This window comes from Brachypodium distachyon, chromosome 2 (assembly GCF_000005505.3).
Source record: "Brachypodium distachyon strain Bd21 chromosome 2, Brachypodium_distachyon_v3.0, whole genome shotgun sequence".
NCBI lineage: Eukaryota > Viridiplantae > Streptophyta > Magnoliopsida > Poales > Poaceae > Brachypodium > Brachypodium distachyon.
The window spans coordinates 21,606,435-21,628,184 of record NC_016132.3 but is presented as its reverse complement, the minus strand read 5'-3'; the positions used below and the strand labels follow the sequence as shown (position 1 = coordinate 21,628,184).

The 21,750-nt window shown below is 46.0% G+C and overlaps 2 protein-coding genes, 1 long non-coding RNA gene and 1 pseudogene across 4 annotated transcripts; 3 read left to right on the top strand and 1 right to left on the bottom strand.

Annotated features, from left to right (window-relative positions):
- The first annotated feature begins 5,023 nt into the window (after positions 1–5,023).
- Positions 5,024–7,408, top strand: LOC100845582 (protein TRANSPARENT TESTA 1). Its single transcript, XM_003566155.4, has 2 exons — positions 5,024–5,869; positions 6,529–7,408. The coding sequence occupies exons 1-2, from the start codon at positions 5,255–5,257 to the stop codon at positions 6,979–6,981; spliced, it is 1,068 nt and encodes a 355-aa protein (XP_003566203.1). The 5' UTR covers positions 5,024–5,254; the 3' UTR covers positions 6,982–7,408.
- A 6,597-nt stretch (positions 7,409–14,005) lies between these two features.
- Positions 14,006–14,673, bottom strand: LOC106866230. Its single transcript, XR_002963217.1, has 2 exons — positions 14,533–14,673; positions 14,006–14,405 (listed from the first exon to the last, which is right to left on the bottom strand). It is a non-coding gene; the product is annotated as an uncharacterized LOC106866230 (long non-coding RNA).
- Positions 14,613–20,462, top strand: LOC100828387 (solute carrier family 35 member F2). Its single transcript, XM_024459090.1, has 16 exons — positions 14,613–14,757; positions 14,916–15,010; positions 15,112–15,169; positions 15,289–15,483; positions 15,747–15,826; positions 15,899–15,981; positions 16,242–16,293; positions 16,400–16,468; positions 16,706–16,792; positions 16,873–16,937; positions 17,028–19,242; positions 19,362–19,456; positions 19,548–19,605; positions 19,716–19,910; positions 20,170–20,249; positions 20,333–20,462. The coding sequence occupies exons 1-11, from the start codon at positions 14,643–14,645 to the stop codon at positions 17,164–17,166; spliced, it is 1,038 nt and encodes a 345-aa protein (XP_024314858.1). The 5' UTR covers positions 14,613–14,642; the 3' UTR covers positions 17,167–19,242; positions 19,362–19,456; positions 19,548–19,605; positions 19,716–19,910; positions 20,170–20,249; positions 20,333–20,462.
- On the top strand, positions 18,976–21,544 carry LOC112270810 (annotated as a pseudogene). The gene is made up of 11 exons (XR_002963216.1): positions 18,976–19,242; positions 19,362–19,456; positions 19,548–19,605; positions 19,716–19,910; positions 20,170–20,249; positions 20,333–20,415; positions 20,620–20,671; positions 20,774–20,842; positions 21,077–21,163; positions 21,243–21,307; positions 21,398–21,544. The product of XR_002963216.1 is annotated as a solute carrier family 35 member F1-like (transcript).
- The last annotated feature ends 206 nt before the right edge of the window (positions 21,545–21,750 follow it).

The window sequence follows — 21,750 nt, the reverse complement described above, 5'->3', positions numbered from 1 at the left end:
GGCGGTCCCTCGACACTCAGCAACGTGGTGGCAAGGATCGGCGAGCTGCCTACGGTTGCCGCCCCCGCAGGGGATACGGAACTCCCACTTGTCAAACAATTTCACCGTGCTCCTCCCCGGCATGAGCAGCAAGTCGTCTCCAAAGCCGGAATGAAGCCTCAGGTTCACCGAACCGAAGGCGCTCAGGGTAAAGCCGTCAGGAGTGAGCGACTCCCTCACCTCCATGGTGAAGTAGAACAGCAGCAGCTTCATCGAAGGCTCCTCGCGAAGCACCATCTCGCACAGCCAGCGAAACACGTTCAACTTCACAATCGCCGAAGGGTGGAGATGGGCCAATTCGATGCCGTACGTCTCCAAGAACTCCAGCAGGAAGAGGTGGACGGGCACGCTCAAGCCGGCATGGAACCAAGCCGAAAACACCACGGTGCACCATGGACGCTGCTTGTGGTCGAGCTTGAACTCCTCCCCATCGGGCAAGATACTGTCCCCCTTGGGGAAGTATCCCGCCTCCTCCAGCTGGACAAGGTCCTCGGGGCTCGTCAAAGACGAGAGAAGGTAGTCGTGAGCCCAACAGCCCTCCGTCGGAGCCATCGGGACCACCGGAGGATCCCCACGCGGACGAAAGGCGACCTTCCTCTTCCTCGACGGTCGGTTCGCCGCGTGCTCCGCCGCGGAGCCCTTGGACGGCCCCCTCTCGGTCGCGGGCTCGGCGTCGGGACCCGCCATCTCACCTACACAAACAAGGAATCGACAATGGTTAATAGGGAGTGCGGGGAAATCTCAAAGAGACTAGCAAGCAACAAAAAAGGGGAGCCAAGCTCCCTGGGCCGCTCAGCCCGCGGCGATAGAAAAAAGAGGCCAAGCCTCTCGGGCCGAAGGCCTCGACCTGCCCGCGCGCAAGGAAAAAAAACAGGGGGTGAGGGGAGCCCGGGCTCCATGGGCCTCCAGCCCACCAACTCCTCAGCCCGCCCGCACGCAAAAAAGAGAGGAGGAAGGGACGGACGGGTAGTCGCCCGCGCCCACCAAGCGCTCGACATAATGCCACACCCGCGCACGCCTCGCTCGCGCCGTGCCGTGCGCACCCTGCTCGCGCCGCCGTATGTGCATCGCTCGCGTCGTGCCATGCGTGCCGCGCCCGCGCCGTGCGCCCATGCGCGCCTCGCTCGCGCCGTGCCATGCGCCCCCCGCTCGCGCCCCGCCATGCGCCTTGCCACGCGTGTCCGCGCTGCGTCCAGCGTTCACCGCACCCGCCGCGCCGAACGGTCTCGAGGTGCTCCACGCCAACGAAGCACACGCGCCAACCCGTGCGCGCGACTCGGGGGCTCAAGGCCTACTCCCGCGCACTGCCGGCCCGCTCCGCGCTCGCCACGCCACCCCACGACTGGCGTCCCGACGCGCCCAGACACACGCACCGCGCCGGACGGCTTCGCACTCCGAGGGTGTTCGACGGATTGCCCAGAGAAGCTGCAAAGCTCAAACTCGCCGTGGCCGGCATGGGGCTGCTTCCTCTCACCTTCACACGAGCAGGGAAGGGTTGGCCGACGACGAGGGCCTCCCGGGAAGACTTGAAGGCAGCGCCTACACCTTGCTCCAAGTGGCCTCGCGCGCACGCCTTGTACCCACGAAGCCTCGACGACGACGAGCCTCCGCAGCGGCTCCTTGGCGGCCAAGATGATCGCCGTGACAACCAAGACATGGCTAAAAGCCCCTACGAACACCAAACCTCGGAGAAGTCTCAGACGCCGCCGAACGAGGCTTCGGCGCCGGAGAAATCAGACAAGGCCGGTGTGAAGCTCCACCACGGGCTCTTGTTGTAGTAAAATAAAACTCTTATATGGGCCGGGCCGTAAATCCTACGTGGTGACGACTAGGTCAACATTTCTCAACACAAGTCAAGACGCCAACGTGGCATGGTCAATCCTACATGGCAAGGGAAGACAAGTCAGCAAGTCAAGCCTCTGATGCCATGGTCAAAAGGAAAATTGAGTTTGAGTAGGAGGCAAGAAAGGTGTGAGGAGGGGGCCCTTAGTCCATGGTGAACCATGGACCAAGCCCAATTTTCCCACTTGGTGCACACAAAAGCTATGGTGCACACAAAAGCTATGCCGAAATTGAAGGTTTAATGGCCCCGACGAAGCCTACTTCATCGGGTCCCCAACTTGCCGCGAAGTCTACACGGTTGCAAACGAAGAAAGCAAGTGCCTCGGGGGCTCCCGAGGAAGAAGGAATCATCACCAACCCGGATGTCGCCGCAAGCATGGTCGCTACGACGGAAGTCGCGATCGCCCCTTCGCTGCCGGCCGTCCCGGAAGGAACCGAGGTGCTCGAAACCGTCGTAGGCGGTCCCTCGACACTCAGCAACGTGGTGGCAAGGATCGGCGAGCTGCCTACGGTTGCCGCACCCGCAGGGGATACGGAACTCGGCATGCCTCGCTCGATGGGCTTTGCGCCACCTTCCCTACAACCGGTAGTGACCCTGCCCTCAGAACCAACAAGAGGAAACAATGTGGCGTCGGGAGGATCCGCGCCGGAAAACCAAGGAGTCCCAGCCTACGACCGCTCCAACCCGGGATTACCTCCACTGGCGCTCGCCGCGATCGCCCATGAACCTCCTTGGTATCATCCTCATTAGGGGCTTGCGCCGCAAGGCGCTCTCCAAGTCGCACACGCTCAACATCAACCTCGCTTTGCGAGTGCCCCGCAAGCGCCCCTTGCTCCCCCCGTCGGGGTCGAGCAAGGTGGCAACCAGGTACCACCTCAAGCTGCACCTCACGGGGAACGAGACCCCAGCGTGCATGGGAACGAGCAAGTTGCGGAATCCGGAGCCCATGCCGGCGGCGAAAGGAATTCCCGTCGACGCTCCAACCCTTCAAGAAAACGCCGAGATCATTCTCCAAGCCACCCCTCTAATGACGAAAGCGACGAGGGAGGACCTCGCCACCGAAGGAACCAAAAGAATCGGTCGACTTGCAACCCGCTCACGGGGGAGATCCAAGACGCACCTTTTCCGCCAAGGTTCAAGCCACCTACAATACGGCCGTACGACGGGAAATCAAATCCTTTTCAATTCTTGGATGTCTATCTACTCCACCGCCATACGGGCCGCCGGGGGAGGTCCTATCGAGATGTGCAACCTCTTTCCGCTCGCGCTCATCGGAATGGCGCAAATTTGGTTTTATAACCTGCGGAAGAAGTCCGTGCACTCGTGGGAACGTCTGCAAGAGAACTTCATCGCCAACTTTCAAGGAAACTTCAAAGAACCCGTGCAGGCTCACGAGCTATATGTCGTGAAACAAAAGCCGGAGGAATCGCTCCGAAGCTTCTTCCATCGCTTCGCGAAGGTACGAAGCCAAATCGTCAACCCACCGTCGACCACCGTGATCGACGCATGCATGCAAGGCCTTCTCCAAGGAGAAGTGAGTCGGGCCCTAAGTCGCAATCCTCCAAGGATGACCGAGGAGCTCTGTCGAATCTTGCAGGAATACATCTGGGGCGAAGACGGGGACATTACCAAAAAGGACGCGCCACGCGCTGCTCCCGAAGGAACTACCTCGTCCGACAAACCCCCTGCGCCTGCTTCATCTTCCAAGAAGAAGAGGAGGTGGGGAAAAAAGACCCCCGACGACCAAGCCCGGAAAATCTTCGCCGTCGAAGGACAAGCATCATTCCTAAAGACTTGACAACCCAAGAAGCCACCTCGTCCCTCCGAGGGAGGAACTAGAAGATGCTTCATCCACAACTCGGTGTACCCGTAGGGTCGACCGAACCTATTCAAAAAATATCGACGTGTCAATTTGTCCAAGTGCACGGTGACCTTCGCTATAAGGCCGGCGTACACGCCCTACTTTTACGCACTTCTGCCATCGAGTTTTGACACCGCTTACTCTAATTGTTGTCGAGAACAACAACAAGGACTAACTTGGGACCTTTACGAAAGAATTAGGACTTCTGGTGCATTTTAATATATATATATATATATATATATATATATATATATATATATAAATCCTAATCAAAATATGATTAGTTTACGATTCCTGTAACACATATCTTCAACACCCTGCCCGATCAGCATATAAACTCACGCAGCTCTCTACAGGGATAAGTACAGTCAAGGGCGTACATCAAGCCAAACAATGACAATAACTAGCTGCGTGTGACGCGTGCCCAACCAAAGTAAGGAACCGGCCATATCTAGAAAAGAAGATATATGTAGTGCATGGCGTATAATATTACGGAGAGGCAAGCATATCCTGATCTCTTGGCCACATGCAAGACTGCATATTATAGTAGCTGAGAGTAGTTTAGTGCATAATTTACAGCATATATAGAGAGCTAGAGGCGTATAGCCAACAATCTGTGTACGTACGCATGCACCTAGCTCGTTAGAAAGGGACGTAGCTGTTAAACACAAGTGTATTCTAGCAATCATTCTAGATAGCTAAGCCACCCTGAGATTTCAACTTTTCTGCTCCCTCGGATCTAAATTAATTATCGCAACTTTGTCTATACACGCATGTATTCGACAATTACTTTGGATCAGAAAAAGTATTAGCAACCATTACTTCGTACTCCTACAATTTACACGTGCAATCTATACCTACACAGTACCTCAAGCGAGAGATGTTTCACCGGCTTGGCTTCCAACCGAAATATAGGTAGCTGGCACACGTTTTTTCACATCCCAGCCTTGATCGATGGGGTAATCGAATTGACCCCCACTATAGCTTGATACTTGCCGCGGGAACCTAGTATCAACCTCCTTGCGGCAACCTGTACCCATCCCAAACCCAGAGGCGGCCGGCAGGCGGCTACGATGCCATACACATTGCACACACGGCCTGCATGCCTCTGCCGGGCGGGCGCGCACCACATTCCAATTCCAAGTCCACCTCGCTGTCACGCCTCTAGGCAGAGGCATAGATTCCCAGATTATACAGCTCGCTCATTCACACCCGACCACGCGCGCGCCTGCGGATGCAAGTCCCCAGCTTTTAAATTGCTCACCTCATGAACCGATCCCCTACATATACGCGCGCCGCGGGCAAGCCAGACAGCCTTCCAAGCTCCAAAGGGACGCGAAACACCAACGGCGCGCGGCACTCGAGAGCCTAGCTCGCTTTTTCCCCGTTTCTTCCCGGCCGTGACATGCACGGCTTGACATACCCAGGCGACCTCTCTCCACCGGAAACCTCAGATATATATACAGAGCACTCTGCAATTGTGTTACATACAGAGGGGGTCGGATTTATCTATGGTGCTGAGGGCTGCTTGCGCGATGGAGGGCGGCGCCGTCCCGTACTTCGAGTGGCTCAAGCCGGCATCCTCGCCGCCGTCCACGACGATGCCATCGACGGATCACCTGCAGCAGGCAGTACCCGGCGGCGAACACCGAAGTGCTACCATGATGTGTTTGCCACTCCTTGGCAGGCTCGGAGCTGGGGAGAAGACGAGTCCGGAGATAAAACCATCTGTCAAAGAAGAGGTTAGCAATATCACAGAGGATGACTGTGCTGATCTGAACATCGGCTTGCCGACGAGTGGCGGGTACAGTTCAGAAGAGTTGCCCGCCATGGCCGTAGATGAGGAAGAGGAGGAGGAGGATGATGAGGAGACGGAAGAGGAGGAATTGGAGGAGGAGGAGATGCCAAGGCATGAGATTGAGATGCGCAAGGTGGAAGCTGCAGGTGAGGGAGCAGTAGTACACGGTGAGATGATGGTGGAGTCGGTAGAGGAGAGCAGCAATGGCGTCACACCCTGCCGCGACCGGCCGTATTGGATCCCGACGCCGGCGCAGATACTCACCGGCGCCGTGCAGTTCGCCTGCCATGTCTGCAGCAAGACCTTCAACCGATACAACAACATGCAGGTGATTATTTATTGATCTTCTCGCAAAAAAAAGATTATTTATTGATCGATGTCCCGCCATGTTTAATTGGGATGAATATGCATATATAGCAGCTTCTTTGCATCCTCTTTCTTCGACCTTTCTTCTTCTTTTTGCGGTGAACTCTTTTTTCAAATTCCAAAGATGTGTGTTGTGTTACTCCGTGATTCATCATCTTTTAAAAAAAAATCGGGGATGGTTTTGAAGCTAAATAGGGACTACATAGTAATTGCTGGATATTAAATTAAGCGGCATACGTGGTGTGCATTAGTATCGCATCAAGAGCAACATGCACGATAAATTCGTTTTGCGCGTGCTTGTGCATGTCTCAATTAGTCAACCCAGATCTCATGCATGCATCTTCAAGTTTGCCGAATAAACCTTAGACATATTCCATATGTATACGTATACTCACCCCGCGGGGAACCAAAATACAGAAAAAGGAAATGACACTTGACTGAACCCGGCCAGCATATAACAAAGTTCAGTTCACACATCGATCTTAATTCCCTCGCCAAAACGGCGATAAAAAGCAAAAGCCGGGCACTCAAACGCGCGTAGTACGGCAAGAACAAATTCCTTTCGCTTTACTTCCCCAAACTTAACTTGGTTACTTATTTACATCCACGTACGCATTGCAGATGCACATGTGGGGCCACGGTCGTGAGTACAGGAAGGGCCCGGACTCGCTCAAGGGCACCCACGCCACGACGCTGGCGCTGCTGCGGCTCCCGTGCTACTGCTGCGCGCCGGGCTGCCGGAACAACGTGGGCCACCCGCGGGCCCGGCCCCTCAAGGACTTCCGCACGCTGCAGACCCACTACCGGCGGAAGCACGGCGCCAAGCCATTCGCCTGCCGCCGCTGCGGCAAGCCATTCGCCGTCAAGGGCGACTGGCGCACCCACGAGAAGAACTGCGGCAAGCGCTGGCTCTGCGCCTGCGGCTCCGACTTCAAGCACAAGCGCTCCCTCAACGACCACGCCCGCTCCTTCGGCGCCGGCCACTTTCATGTCGTCGTCGCCGCCGCCGGCCCGTTAGCAGCGGCAGCCGAGCCCAAGGAGCGCGTCATACGGTTCGACCAGCAGTGCATATGAATTCGGCAGATATCGGTTAACATACAGGGTTAATTCGATCTCGATGATTAGCTAGTTTGCGTACGTACTTTAATTGGGGAATGGTATATGTGCACACGCGTATATAGCTAGAACGTTGGAGCAATAAGACCATGCATATGTAGGTTGTTGTCGTCGAGAAGATATATAGGCTGTGAAGTAGCTGAATTTTTTTCCCGGGGAGGAGTTGCAGGGGAGACAGGCATAAAGGTTAGTCTTGTCTGTAGCTTACTGCAGTTTGCGAGGGGAGAAAATTTGTCAGCTTCACAAGCCCATATTTTCGTGAGGGGCAGATATTTGTATCAATGCAGGAGTAGCATATCACGCATGCATATGCATGTTGACTTTGAATTTGAAGAAGATGTATAATCGATCGGCTGTTAACTTCTGACTGGTTGATCATTAGCTACTTCCTCCTACTTGTCTCAAAATTGCCCAAATCAATCGGCCAGCTCTTAATTAACTTCTGACTGTTGATCCTTAGCTAGCTAATTTTAACGCTTTCCTATCTTATTTTTGTATGCGCCATGCAAACATTCGTACGACATGCAACTGATTAAATTATCGTCTGTTCCTAACATACATGCATACATGTGTAATGTGTGTTCCCACTTTCCTTTAGTTTAGTGCACTGACTTGACCGTACCGAACTTAAATCTCTTCAAATCCCACTCGTGCCCATGTGGTCGCCACATCAACGATGGGGAATAATCTGAAAATTTGAAAATCTCATTTCTGTTGATTATACGGCACACTACTTTGACCATGCCTATAGTTTCTCACTATATCAATCAATTAATTTCTGGGGACTATATATGCCTACATATAATTAGGTAGAGTACTACGTACATGAGCTATCCATACGTATCATATATAATATGATGCCCGTTCGTACCTTGAGAACAGTATGTGTGCACGTGGTAAATGCACGTCACAAAACAAACACTAGTACAAATCTGATTTTTTAAGACGGGTCTAATATTCATATACTTTCTCCGTCCAATAAGGAATAAGGGATGTTTCAACTTTGATTAAATTTGAACGCATTTATACACTAAGTGATGTCTAGATACATCTAAATTTTGACAAACTTGAGACATTTTTTATTGGATGGAGGGAGTATATATACTCGCACACGGTCTGCAACCATGTGTGATGTTCGAGATAATAGACACCGTTAGAAAAACTTCGAGCGTATAGCTTTCACACGATTTAAGCCCGGAAACCGTGTCCGATAGCCACCCCAATTGCACTTGCACACGGTGCAGAAACCAACTGTGTGCGATGGCTTATCCTTTTGGTTCAATATTGTCAAGAGTCCATATATGTGACGGCTATATATCATAACATTTCTTAATTTATTTTCTTAACTAATTTATGTTCTTATATATGAATTAAACATGCCAATTCATTTATGAGTGGGATCGATTTCTTATTATTTGTGATAAACTACAAATTTGCTTATTAAGATCTATCAAGTTCCAAACTAATTAAACTGAACTTAATTAAACAAAATACAAACATAATTCTTAGACAACTTGAACCTAAAACAAACTATTATGTATCCTAGCTATACTGCCTCCAATTAATCAAACCCCAAAAGACACGCCGATAGAATTGCATCATTGGGTAAATGTGAGTAGCTCATGCAACAATCTTTACATAAACACCTGGATGTCTATGGAAAGATTGTTGTATGTGCTTCCTCAATTACCCGAATTCCGATGCTATTCTATCAGTGTGCCTGTCTAGTTTGATCAGAGGTGGTAGTTGCGATACTCACACTTGTACGTGCTACCATACAATGAAATAAATGCTATAAACTTATCAGTCACCGAAGTACATACACACAACCCATTCTATATGTCTATTTTCACATGGAGGCTTTTTTTCATCGAAAAGGGGTTGAAACGGAGGCTGACCACGTAAAAAAACTAACTACCATAGAATGGAAGAAATGCTATAAACCTATCAGTCGGGCAGGCAGCAGCAGCCCAAATTTCAAACAATTGAAATTCACATTTTTCAGTATTAACAAAAATCACCTTTTTTTGTATTACCAACAAAGTAATTAGTATCTTCATGTATTTTACTCACAGGCTATGCTTTCCCTCATCCGAAGTAACGGGTGCGGCAGCACACGCTATATTACTCTTTTTTGGTGGGCGCACGGTTGTATGACACCACACATCGTGAGTAAATTAGTTTCCGACTCTCAGTTTCAACATTCGCAAAGGCACATGCATGCATGTATTGTTGCAACTTGAAAGTCAACAAAACGATGCACTGCATGCTTGCGGATTAGAACATTGGTATAGAATAATCTACACAAGAAAATTACTAATGCACTACTATCAGCCATGGACTTGATAATTAAGTGCACGCACGGCAGAGTAACCAAAAAGAGGAAAGACTTTCAAGTTCTGCCTGTGAGCAGAGAAGATCGGTTAAAAAAAATGCTTACTTGAGCAGAGAATAACAAGCCTTTTCTCTCGAAGTCTTTTGTGGGAGAGGTGGTACTAACATTTTCGACCAAGTCCAACTTTGGGGCGAACCAGATCACACGCACTGTGATCCATTCCAACCTTGAGCCCTTGACGTGGTGAGTCGATCGATATAAGTGGGATGGTGAAAAGCAAAGAAATAAAATCAAAGTGAAAAGCAAAGAAGTAAAATCAAAGTAAGATCGGAGACTCGAAGATTATGACACATGTTAGTGCGCTTGTTGGCCAGGTGCAAATGGATGTTACTATACCTTGTTGGTTGAAAGTTTTGTCTGTCTTTTTCCAGTCTGGCCGAGCATATACAGTGTCTGTATTTTTCTTTTCTCTCGAGAAGGGGTATGGCCCGGACTCCGCACTCATGGATGCACGCAGTCGTTTTGTTATCGAGTCTCAAACATCATAAAGTGTATCAAGTTTACAACTTAAATAAAAAAATATTACACCTCGATCATCTACATAGATGTTGACGTGCCATCCAAACCGGTTAAGAATTCTTGTGCGACCTTCTTCAGTCAGTTGCACCTAAATTTCAAAAAGTCATTGGCACCCGTCTGATCTTGCAGGGATCAAGAATGGATCTAGTGCGAAGTCATGAGAAAAATCTACAAAAAAATGGAAACTTTTTTCTTGCTAAAAAACAAGTTGTTTCTGCGGTTCCAAATCTACCAACATATCGCGCAAGCCCCCATGAGGATGAGCGGTCATACCAATTTCCCCATCCCCGTAAACCAGCGACAAAACGTAGGTTATTATGCTACTCCAAGGAGAAAGGTTGAGAGTCATGAAAACAGCCTGCCAAACCAATCGTGGCATGCGATGGGATAATAAAGAAACAGATGTTGAATAGATTCATTGTGGTAGTAAACGCATTTTTCTAATTACACTTTGTTAAGTTATCTTTTGTGAGCAACACACCCTTAGATAGTTAGTCTCATCGAATTATTTTGAGTTTTTCAATCAACGTTGGTACAAATTAAGTTGTACTAAATCAATAAAAATTAATATAGATCGGAAAGAGTACATGCTTTTATCGAGTATAATCGGTTTTTTGTGGGAGGTTGGTGATTTAGAGTAGGTTGGACAGAGATGTGTGGGAAATGAGAGCCTCACGTGTCTTTTGGGTAGTAAGTATAAGTAGAGATAGCGATTACATTTCCCTAAAAAAAAGAGAGATAGAGATTACATACTCGATGTGCAGCGCACTGTTGCTGCATGGCATCTCAAGCACGCGTCAGCAAGTTAACAAGGTATATGCATGCTGCCGGCTAAAAAGAGTGGAGGATTCACGCGAGTTGCCAAGAGTTTGGACGCTTTTAGACGGACGACGCGGCGGCAAGGGGAATGTCAAAAAGACTCGCAGCGCCGTGTGCTGGCGCCCTTCTTAGGAATTTGGATGAGTGCGATAGGACCTGTACCTATATATGCCCGCGGTTTTCGTGTGAACCGTGGGGAATATGTGCGTGCATGTTACCATCGTCCATCGCGACCGTCACCTGCGTTTGTCGGCCGGCCGGCCCTGCGCGCAGCCGACGTCGTCCCTTTGGCATTCAGCTCGTTTCTTTCTTAGATTTTCTTTCACGGGGAATTACTGTGGATCAAAGGGGGTTTGTCTGGAGTTATTACATATGTACTACTCTTTTTGAACAAGTATCTAATGCACGGATGAAGGGGAGATTGCATGGAGATGATCAGATAAGCGCGACCTTTCCATCGAGAAGTTAAAGTTCATTATTCGTGGAGAGGAAGCGAGGGAACGAAAGTCATCTAGTCAGGAGCAACTACGTACCGGACAAATTTATCTTGTTTCATTGATTTGATCAGGAGACGAAACAAAACTATACCTATTTAATAATCCATAGAAATTAGGGAATGTAGACTCATGGACGGCTTAACTTTTTCCACCGATCACTGCAACGAACCATCGAATACCCGAATGTCATGTTGTTCTCAAAGTCCAGATTCCGTTTGTTTCTCCTCGATGCAAAGAAACGAACATATATAGTCGGACCCCAATTACATACTGCATGTTTGTGTCTCCATCTAGCCGCAGATTTCAACGGACGGCCAACAGCTCAACATCACGCACGCTTCGTTGTCCTCTTCCGTAGCTCTCGACAACAACAACCAGCTAGCTTTCCGCTTGTCCATGCCCGTAAATTTCGATCATCAATTGCCAGTGTCGCCGTCACATGCGGATCGATCAACCGTGAAATTGGGCAAATTCCTAGGCCCGATACACGACGAATAAAGCAAAACCCGGCCGTGAGAACCGAGAGCATCTTCACTACTAGGATTTAGGGGTTTTTCCCTAAAATTTTAAACTCTTATTTCATCTTGCTCTTCAGCAGTATTTCCTATATCTCAGTCCCTATTTATTTTTTCCTATACACTGACACATGGGACCCACTTGTCAGTGGGTCAATTTCATCTTTTCATCTTCTTCCCCAGCAGCAACAGAGGAGGGCATGAGGGCAAGCCAAGCCGAGGCCATGGTGGGATGGGCGGCGGTCGAGTGCGGTGGTCGACAGGCAAGGAGAGGAATAGGGACTCCCTCCTGGGTCCCTGGAAATAGGGGTTTGAAGGATGTATTTAGGTGTCTCACTACTTTAAGGTATTCAAATAGTGTCTGTAGTGAAGATTTTTTTTTTACTCTATCTCCTAAGAACGGGACAGAGACCTGCTGAAAATGCTCCGAGGCGAAGAATTCTGAGACGAGAACAACTGCATGCGACTGACAACTCACGTGCGTGTGTGGCTTCTTTGACGAGGCACACGCTGCCACGTCCTGCCGACGGCGACGTACGTCTCTCTGGTAATCTGGATTATACGTATATTTTTAGAGCAGTCGCTGCACCTGCACGGATGCTTATGGCCTCTCTTTGATTAATGTGTTCTCTTGCGTCATAAGTGGGCATCAGGAAACCGGCCGCAACTGATCACCAGTCTCCGACCCTATCTTAGTGTAAAACGGCAAAAAATTTGCACGCCGAAATTGCGACCTGTGATCGACGAAGCCGTTTGTTTACCGGAAACCAGTCACGTCGCACCGATCGCCGAATCGGACGGTCTGAGTATTCTAGTGTCCATTCGTCTTAATTTGTGCTATTTTGACGCGGCCATCCAACTTATCCAGATATATATACATCTTGGCTTGGCGTCATGACGTGCCCAAATTAAACCTTAACAAAAAAAGAAACAGGTGTGTGTGCGCGCGTGCGCCTTTACGACTACCAGACCTTGCATGTTTTTCCATGTTCAACATTTTCGCCGCGGTTCAGTAGGAGTATACTACCGCACTGTGGGCGTCATTAAGACCTGATCTCGCTCTGGCATGTGTAGCCAACGGGATAACGTAAGGGCCTTGACCAAAAGAGTTGACCGTCAGCTCTGCTGCAGCGCGGATCTGACATGAACGTGGAAGGAAAGGGAGCTATCCTGGCTGACCGTTTGACCCAGACCAAAAAGGCCTGCATTTCTGCATAGGACAAGCTACCTCATTGCTGGTCTGGGGATCCAGCCGTGCACGTACGGGGTCTAGTTTTTCTGCGGGATCTTCAGAGACGGCGACGCGGGTGTCTCCTGACTGAGTCTGCTGATGTTTCTTGGTGTAGACTGTAGACAATGCCGCATGAGCTACCCTGGTAATGTGACTGCAGGTTCAGCGGAGAGAGCTCAGTCCTTTCTTTTTCTAGTCTCTGTTTCGCCTAAATTCTGAATAACACAAGTTACAGAACGAGCCTGGATCGGAGCTGTTCGCCTGTTCGGTCACACAGCCCAGACAAAAGAAAGTTTTTACAGGAGGCGGCGAGGTAAACCAATATGGCCTTAAACCTCGCCAGCAATGCGAGGACACTACTCCTGCCAGTAACCCCTTTTTTAGGTCACATGACTACATGACAGCTTTATGCTGCTCTCATTGTTCGGAAATATGTGTTTTGTTTGGAAGAGACGAAAGTTCAGAATAGCTGCACCAAATAAGAGCCCATGGGCTAGTTTTTTTTTAAGGTTCGTCGGCTAATAACTGGGCCTCTAAAAGGACCAGTTCAGCAAATATGAAGCCCACACAGTAGAGGACACGTGGGCCAGACACAATCAATCTCTGGAGCTTGGTAATGTGCGCCAACATGGACACGGGAATTATCTTATCGTGATAGTCTCGTCTCATGCGATTTGCAGATCATTTCTGTGAGCACAGGAGAAGATGAATTTTCAATAAAGATTTCGTCGGCTTGGTAACCTACCGAATTTAAACATGGGTGTGGTTATATCTTAGTAGCTTGATTTTTAAGAAAAAATATCAAATCTCAGTTAAGGTATAAACCATTGGATTACTATTTGGACGTCATCCCACTCTTCTCTTTCCATCGTTCGTACCGAATATTAAAGCACAAATCATATCCAATGGCTGAAAAATCAACTTATATATCTATAACTAAAAATTAGACAACGTAGATATAACAAAAACTTCTAAATATTTATAAGGAAAAACTTGAAGCAACGAATTTTGGAGACCATCATTAGATCTTCGGGACTCATTTCATTGTTCTTTTTGGTAGGCATGGACTGTAGCCAGCATTTACGAGCCAGAAATGATGCACATACCAATATCAAGCATATCAAGATTCAAGCATCACGTTATGAAGCGACTTTGAAAACCAAAACTACCAATCTGAAGCACGTGTCTATGTGAATAGGTACGTGGTCTCTAACTGTGCCAGCATGCCTAAGCTACGATCGACATGACCACATCAACAGACTCCATTTCCGAAGCTACTGTACTACTCCTAACAATCACCAGTTGCGCGGAGTACATACAGGTGCATGGGCACATTTCTGAATGATTCTTGACAGCTCAGTTCATCAGACCCGAGCTGTATATTGTATTGCAGTAGGACAATCAATCTGCTCAGGAAACGACAAGATCCAGACACGTCCCAGCAGAAGGAAGATGCAGACATCAGTGGAGCTGTCACATGCTGCTCTGAAGTCTCAACTAACCTTAGTTTACTCGATGAGTTAGTTTACTAACCTTCCAGTTCCAGTCCTCTGATCAGGCTTTCCCCTTTTGCAAGCGTATATAATAAATCTTGCTTCCACATCTAATCCGATCTGAGGCTTGCGTCAACCGTGCTCAGATCCATGGAGATCAAGGCGAAAGACGCATGGGGCCTGCTGCTCGTGCTCCTTCTCGGGCAGCTCGTGGCCTTCTCCATGGCCGCCGCCAGCTTCGCCTCCTCCCTCGTTGCTAATCTTGGTACCCGTCCTTCTCGATATTTTTGTTTCATACATCATTTGGTAATCATCGTACTCAATTACCCATCATCCGTGTTGGCCTAATGGCTAATTCAAACAGAAAAAATTAGCATTTGATAAAGCAGGAGATTAGATATATAATTTCATATATTTATGCAGGAATCGATGCACCACTCACACAATCATTCTTCGCATACCTCCTGCTGACCTTAGTTTATGTACCAATCCTCTTGCGTCGACGACAGAAGTTGCGAGTGAGCAAGCATAGCTGCACGAAAATCAACATGGAACTTAGCTGATTCGATTCCACACCTCACTGCTTTGGAATTTGGATGCTCTTGTCTTGCTCTTGCAGGTACCTTGGTATTGGTACTTGGCGCTGTCCTTCATTGATGTCCAGGGTAACTACCTGGGTGAGTAGTACAAAAGCAATACACATTTCAGCGAGATACAAAAAATGCAATTCTTGCTCCTGAATCCTGATTATGAACATGTTAACATGTTGTAATCCTGAAATTAACTTGTGCTGCAGTTGTCAAGGCGTACCAGTACTCGTACATAACCAGCGTAACGTTGTTGGATTGTTGGACTGTTGTATGGGTCATCGTACTCACCTGGTATGCACTGGGCACAAGATATTCTTTCTGGCAATTTTTGGGGGCTGGGACCTGCGTGTCTGGGCTTGGTCTTGTGCTCCTTTCAGATGCGAAATCTCCAGATGAGCAGGGTAAGTAAGTTCAGTACTACTTCAAGATTTAAAACACCAAGGAAGTCAAATTAGAATGTGAGTTACAAAAATTCTCAATGACAAACCTATGAGTAGGATAGGCACATGGTGAAGTTCTTGACAGTAGGTCCCGTCCTTATTGTATCCTTTAGAAGAAACCACGTAGCCTAGGAGATCAATTTTAGTACTGAACCCTACAAGTTGTAATTCTTTCCCCAATTTCAGCAGTCCAGTTTAGAGCTAACCAAAGCTTCATTCCGCAGATCCAAGTAAAATACCACTCCTGGGTGATGCCCTTGTTATTGCAGGGACAGTTTGTTTTGCATTTAGCAATGTTGGTGAGGTTGGTGATGCACTGTGGATCGCAGCTACTAGCAAATATTTTCTCAGATAATAAGCGTACCATTTAATGTAGGAATACTGTGTCAAGAAGAAAGATCGAGTAGAAGTTGTCGCAATGCTTGGACTATTTGGGTTGCTTGTCAGTACAATTCAGATGTATCCTCCCCAAAATTCATTATTAATTACTCCTTCCGATCCATAAAAAGTGTCGTCCACTTAGTACAAAGTTTGCACTAACATATACAAAATGGGCGACACTTTTTATGGATCCGAGGGAGTAGATACCAGTAGATTAAACTGGTATGTTCCATTGATACTGCCATCTATACACCTTCTCTTGTTCTTGCATAGTTAAAATCACTATGATTTTCTCGAACAACATATTCGTGTTACCTTTTAACCTAACAAAACTTCAGATTTATATTTGAAAGGAAGAGCCTAGAAGCAATTGCCTGGTCTCCAACAATGGTAGCAAACTATAATTGTGGTTAAACTCTTTTTTATTTTCAGGTCACTTTTTTGAATTGTCAGACAGGAAACTCACTTCTTTGTATTCTTTTACTTTTATTTTCAGTTAAGCCTGTTCGCAGGATATGCCATTGCATTACTTTCGTTCTACAGCATTACTCCTTTTGTCCTTCAGGTTAAGTTCCTTCATCATGTTAAATAGGAAATAAGCTACACATGTACTGTAGGAAACAATAGAAAATGGGGTTCCGTAAATTAGTTATGAATTATGTGAATAAACTAAGTATAAGATTAAGTATTCGGTTAATATTATCTCATTGGAAAAAATCAACCAAATGCCCCTTTTATTTCTCATTTCAAGCTAATACAGAGTATAGTATTTAGCCTTTTCTGATTGCCATAATTCTTGCAGATGAGTGGAGCAGCATTGTTTAACCTCTCACTACTAACATCTGACATGTGGGCAGTAACCGTTCGAGTGCTTTTCTACCAACAACAGGTGACAATTTCTAGCTGATCATTGCATCAGATCATCATATATTGCAATATATGCTGACATTATTTAGCTGGAACCGATAGATAAACTGGATATACTATATGGCATTCGCAACCGTAGCCATTGGATTGGTCATCTACTCATTAAAGTAAGTTGGTTCAAGTCATTATAGATCCAACTGCATATGTGTTGCTTGTCGCAGAAACCTAACAAACCTAATTGCTTGTAATATATAAAGTGAGAGTTCTTCGGGCGATGCGCCAACTGCAAGTACAGAAGCAGCAGCTCGATATCAACAACTTCCAAGTGAGGATAACTCAACAGGAACGGCTTCTAATTTGGACAGCCAAGAAAGTAAACAACAGGATATCTGTTAAAGGGTGGTCAACGTACAAAGTGACCTTCATGGTTCCTTCTTCCATAAATGGCCATAATTTTGATTCCTTTTTAAGGGAAGGCCATAATCAAATACATCGAAAGAAAACGTGCAAGAGTACAAACCTTGTGTGTTCCATGTATATGCAGAACATTACTTCTTCAACTGAAAGATTATTTTGCATTAGGATGGGCATGAGGGCTCCAAAATATTTTTGGAAGCAACCATCTCATAAATAGTAGCAAGTACTTTGTAACAAAGGAATCAAAAGGAAATTTTGGACTAAGGACTTGAAAACCACCACAGCTAGACAGTTAGTTCGTTTAAGTGCTACCAAAGCAGTAAAAAAAAGATAAAATGTAAGGGTACGTACAATTGGATGACGTCAGATTTTTCTTAGAGATGCCACGTATGATAAAATCTGACGTTGAAAAGAAATAAGTACTGGATTTCATCTTTTCTTAGCATTTATTTAGTTAGTTTTATTTATCTAAGAATTAATCATAAGATATGACACTAAGAGATAATTCATTGTACAACATTTTTTTTCGTCTTTTCTAAATGACATGAAACACATAAGATAAGACCGTTTTAGCATCCATTGTACATACCCTAAGAAAAGAGAGAAAAATAAGATGAGGTTCCAGGTTAACTTACAAATGCAAAAGGCAGGGACATGTTCTCTTTCGTTGTCTGAAAGAAAAAAATCTAATTGCAAATAAGCGCAGGTAGGAAGGAAGACTTGCGTGGACACTGGACACTCTTTATACAAAACAACCTAAGCTGTAACGGTAACTCTACAACTTTGATTCAAGTGTCATCTCAAAATTGTCAATCGTAACCCAATTTTATTCAAAGTTGTTGTTTCCAAATTGCAGCTAATAGTTCCATTAACTGAGCAAAAGTTCTTCCAATCCATCGACCACACTGTGGTGTTTTCTTCACCATAGTCAAAGAGTGGTGTTCAAACGTGGTGCTTTTCTTCCATGCTGTTCTATTAATAAAATACTCACTCTGTCCTATATTAAGTGACTCAAATTTGTCCAAATATGAATGTATCTATACACAAAAAGCGTCTAGATGCATGTAATATTTCGTCACTTAGTATGGGACAGAGGAGTAGAAGATTTTGTTCGTGAATACGATCACAACTCATGTGAGGTAAGAGCCCACATGCAACAGATTACAGATATCTCATCGATGTTGTGCAAGCATGCCTATAGTCTACACCGACACTCCTTCGGATCCTCTCCCTTTCTGTGTTGCCCTTCAAAACGACATTTCCATTTGAGTGTAACAATCACCAAGTGAACGAAGTAGTGGGCAGCTGGCCTGCCATGATTGGCCTGTTAGGGCATCAGGTGATATTAGAGTTGGTACTAACATTTATCTCCTTCCTCTCTCTCCTCTTTAATTATTATTCTTGTACAGACATGTCGTATCTTTTTCCAAAGCATTTTTTTGGTTTGGGTTCACTAGTCATACTCACTTCTTAGTATATTGTTTTTAAGTATGGCTTCTCGTGCCAAAGTAGTTTTACGACAAGAGACTGCTAGTACCCTTTTACCTGTCACATCAGCGGAAGGTATAAGAGAGAAGATTAGTACCGGTACTGTACCCCACCCCAGGAGATGCTCTCGCTCCTTTCCCGACAGTCGTTGCAAAGAATCCTTGGAATGATTTTTGACAGATCAGTCACGAGACACGAGCTCCGCTAATTGCAAGAACCAGATGCGTGACAGCAGAAAAAAAACAATGGAGTGGTCACAGGAGTGATCACATATCCTGCTTTCAAGTCTCAACTAACCTTGAGTCACGGGCTCACGGCGAGTCGGCGACTCCCTATCTGGCCTTCCACAGTTCCACTCTCCTGCTCCAGCCTTCTGCTCCAGCTTACCCCATATACAAGCATACAAATCTTGCCTCCGCATCTAATCTGACCAGAGGAACCTGCTCAGACCCATGGAGATCAAGATGAAAGACGCATGGGGCCTGCTGCTCGTGGTCCTCCTCGGCCAGCTCGTTGCCTTCTCGATGGCCGTCGCCAGCTTCGCCTCCTCCCTGATTGCTAATCTTGGTACCATCTTCCTTCTCTCAAAAATAAAATAAAAATCGTCAGCATGGCCTTATTCATACAGAAGATATCATTCTATAAAATAAAGCAGGAGATAGATATAATTCCCTATATTTATGCAGGAGTTGATGCACCACTTACACAATCATTCTTCGCATACCTCCTGTTGACCTTAGCTTATGTGCCAATCCTCTTTTGTCGTCGTCAGAAGCTGCGAGTGAGAAACTGAGAATAGCTGCACGAGAACCAACCATGGAACTTACCTGATGTGATTTCACATCACTTTTTTTGGTGCTCTTGCCTTGCAGATACCTTGGTTTTGGTACTTAGCACTGTCCTTGATTGATGTGCAGGGAAACTATCTGGGTGAGTACTGGGTACAAGTAAAATAAACATTTCAGTGAGATACAGAATGCAATTTTTGCTCCTGATTATGAACACATTAACATGTTGTAGTCCTGAAATTTGTGTTTCAGTTGTCAAGGCGTACCAATACTCATACATCACCAGCGTAACATTGCTGGATTGTTGGACTGTTTTATGGGTCATCTTACTCACCTGGTATGCACTAGGCACAAGATATTCTTTCTGGCAATTTCTGGGAGCAGGGACGTGTGTGGCAGGGCTTAGTCTTGTGCTCCTTTCAGATGTGAAATCTCCAGATGAGCAGGGTAAGTAACATACTGAAGAGTTGAAACACCAAGGAAGTCAAATGAGAATGTAAGTTACAAAATTCTTAGTGACAAACCCAAGATAGGCACATAGTAGGTCTCGTCCTATTGTCTCTTTTAGAAGAAATCATGATAGTACAATAGTCTGGGAGATCTTTACTGCTGAATAAGAAGGCAAAGTAGCTTCATTTAGCAATGTTGATCAATACAAACATTTATGTCAAAATTTGAAGCTTATCCAAAGCTTCATTTTCTGCAGATCCACGTAAAATCCCACTTCTAGGGGATGCCCTTGTTATTGCCGGGACAGTTTGTTATGCACTTAGCACGGTTGGTCAGGTTGGTGATGCATTGTATATCCTGCTGCTACCAGCAATATTTTCTCAAATTTCTAAAGTGTACTATTTTCCTTGAATATGTAGGAATATGGTGTCAAGACAACAGATCGAATAGAAGTTGTCGCAATGCTTGGACAATTTGGATTACTTGTCAGCACAATTCAGATGTATCCTCTCCAGAACTCATTATTAAATACAGACTTGTAGAGAAAACTGGCATTACTTGTTGACATTGCCCGCTATATATTTGTTCTTGTTCTCGCATAATTAAAATATCACCACAATATTCTGGAACAAAAAATGTGCCTTGATGTATACTCTTCTGGAGGAATTATTCATTCATAGTACCTTTTAACCTGACAAAACCTCACATTTATATTCGAAAGGAAGAGCCTAGAAGCAGTTGTCTGGTCTCCAACAATGGTAGGAAACGATAGTTATGGAGTTGTGGTTAAACTTTCTTTATCTTCAATACACTTTTCTGATAGGAAACTCATTTCTTCTTTGTATTTTCTTCATTTTCAGATAAGCTTGTTCACAGGATTTGCCATTGCAAATTTTGTGTTCTACACCATTACTTCTTTTGTCCTTAAGGTTAAGTTCCTCCAACATGTTAATCAGGAAATACGCTATACAATTAGGAAACAAAAGAAAAGCGGGTCACATCAAGTGCTTATGACTTATGAATTATTTCAATAAACTAAGTATAAAAATGCGCTATTTGGGTAATATTAGCTCATTAGGAACAATCGACCAAAAGGCCCTTTCACTTTCCATTTTACAGTCCAATAGTACTTTAGCCCTTGCTGACGACCATAGCTCTTGCAGATGAGTGGAGCAACATTGTTTAACCTCTCACTCCTAACATCTGACATGTGGGTAGTCGCTATTCGAGTTTTTGTCTATCAACAACAGGTGACAATTTCTGGCCGGTCATTGCACCAGATCATAATATCTTCACTATATGCTCACATTATTTATGTGGAACCAACAGATAAACTGGCTGTACTATCTAGCATTCGTAGTTGTGGCCATTGGATTGGTCATCTACTCATTAAAGTAAGTTTGTTCAAGTCATTATAGATCCAACTGCAGATATGTCACTTGTCGCAGAAAACTAACAAACCTAATTGCTTCTAATATATGAAGTGAGAGTTCCCTGGGTGATGGACCAACTTTAAGTACAGAAGTAACAACTCAATATCAACAACTCCAACTGAGGATAACTCAACAGGAAGCGGTCCTGATTTGGACAGACAATAAAGGAACCAACAGGAAGAAGCTCACATCTGTTAGGAGGGGGGGGGGGGGGGGGGGCAACGTACATAAAAAGTCACCCCATGGTTTCAGATGGCCATAACAAAATGCCTCAAAGAAAATGTGCAGTGTATAAAATCTTCTGAGTTCATGCATATGTGCAGAGCTGTCACTGCTTCAAGCGAAAGGTGTTCATGCATCACTTAGGTGTAGACTGTGAAAATGTCAATATTTGTCTTACATGG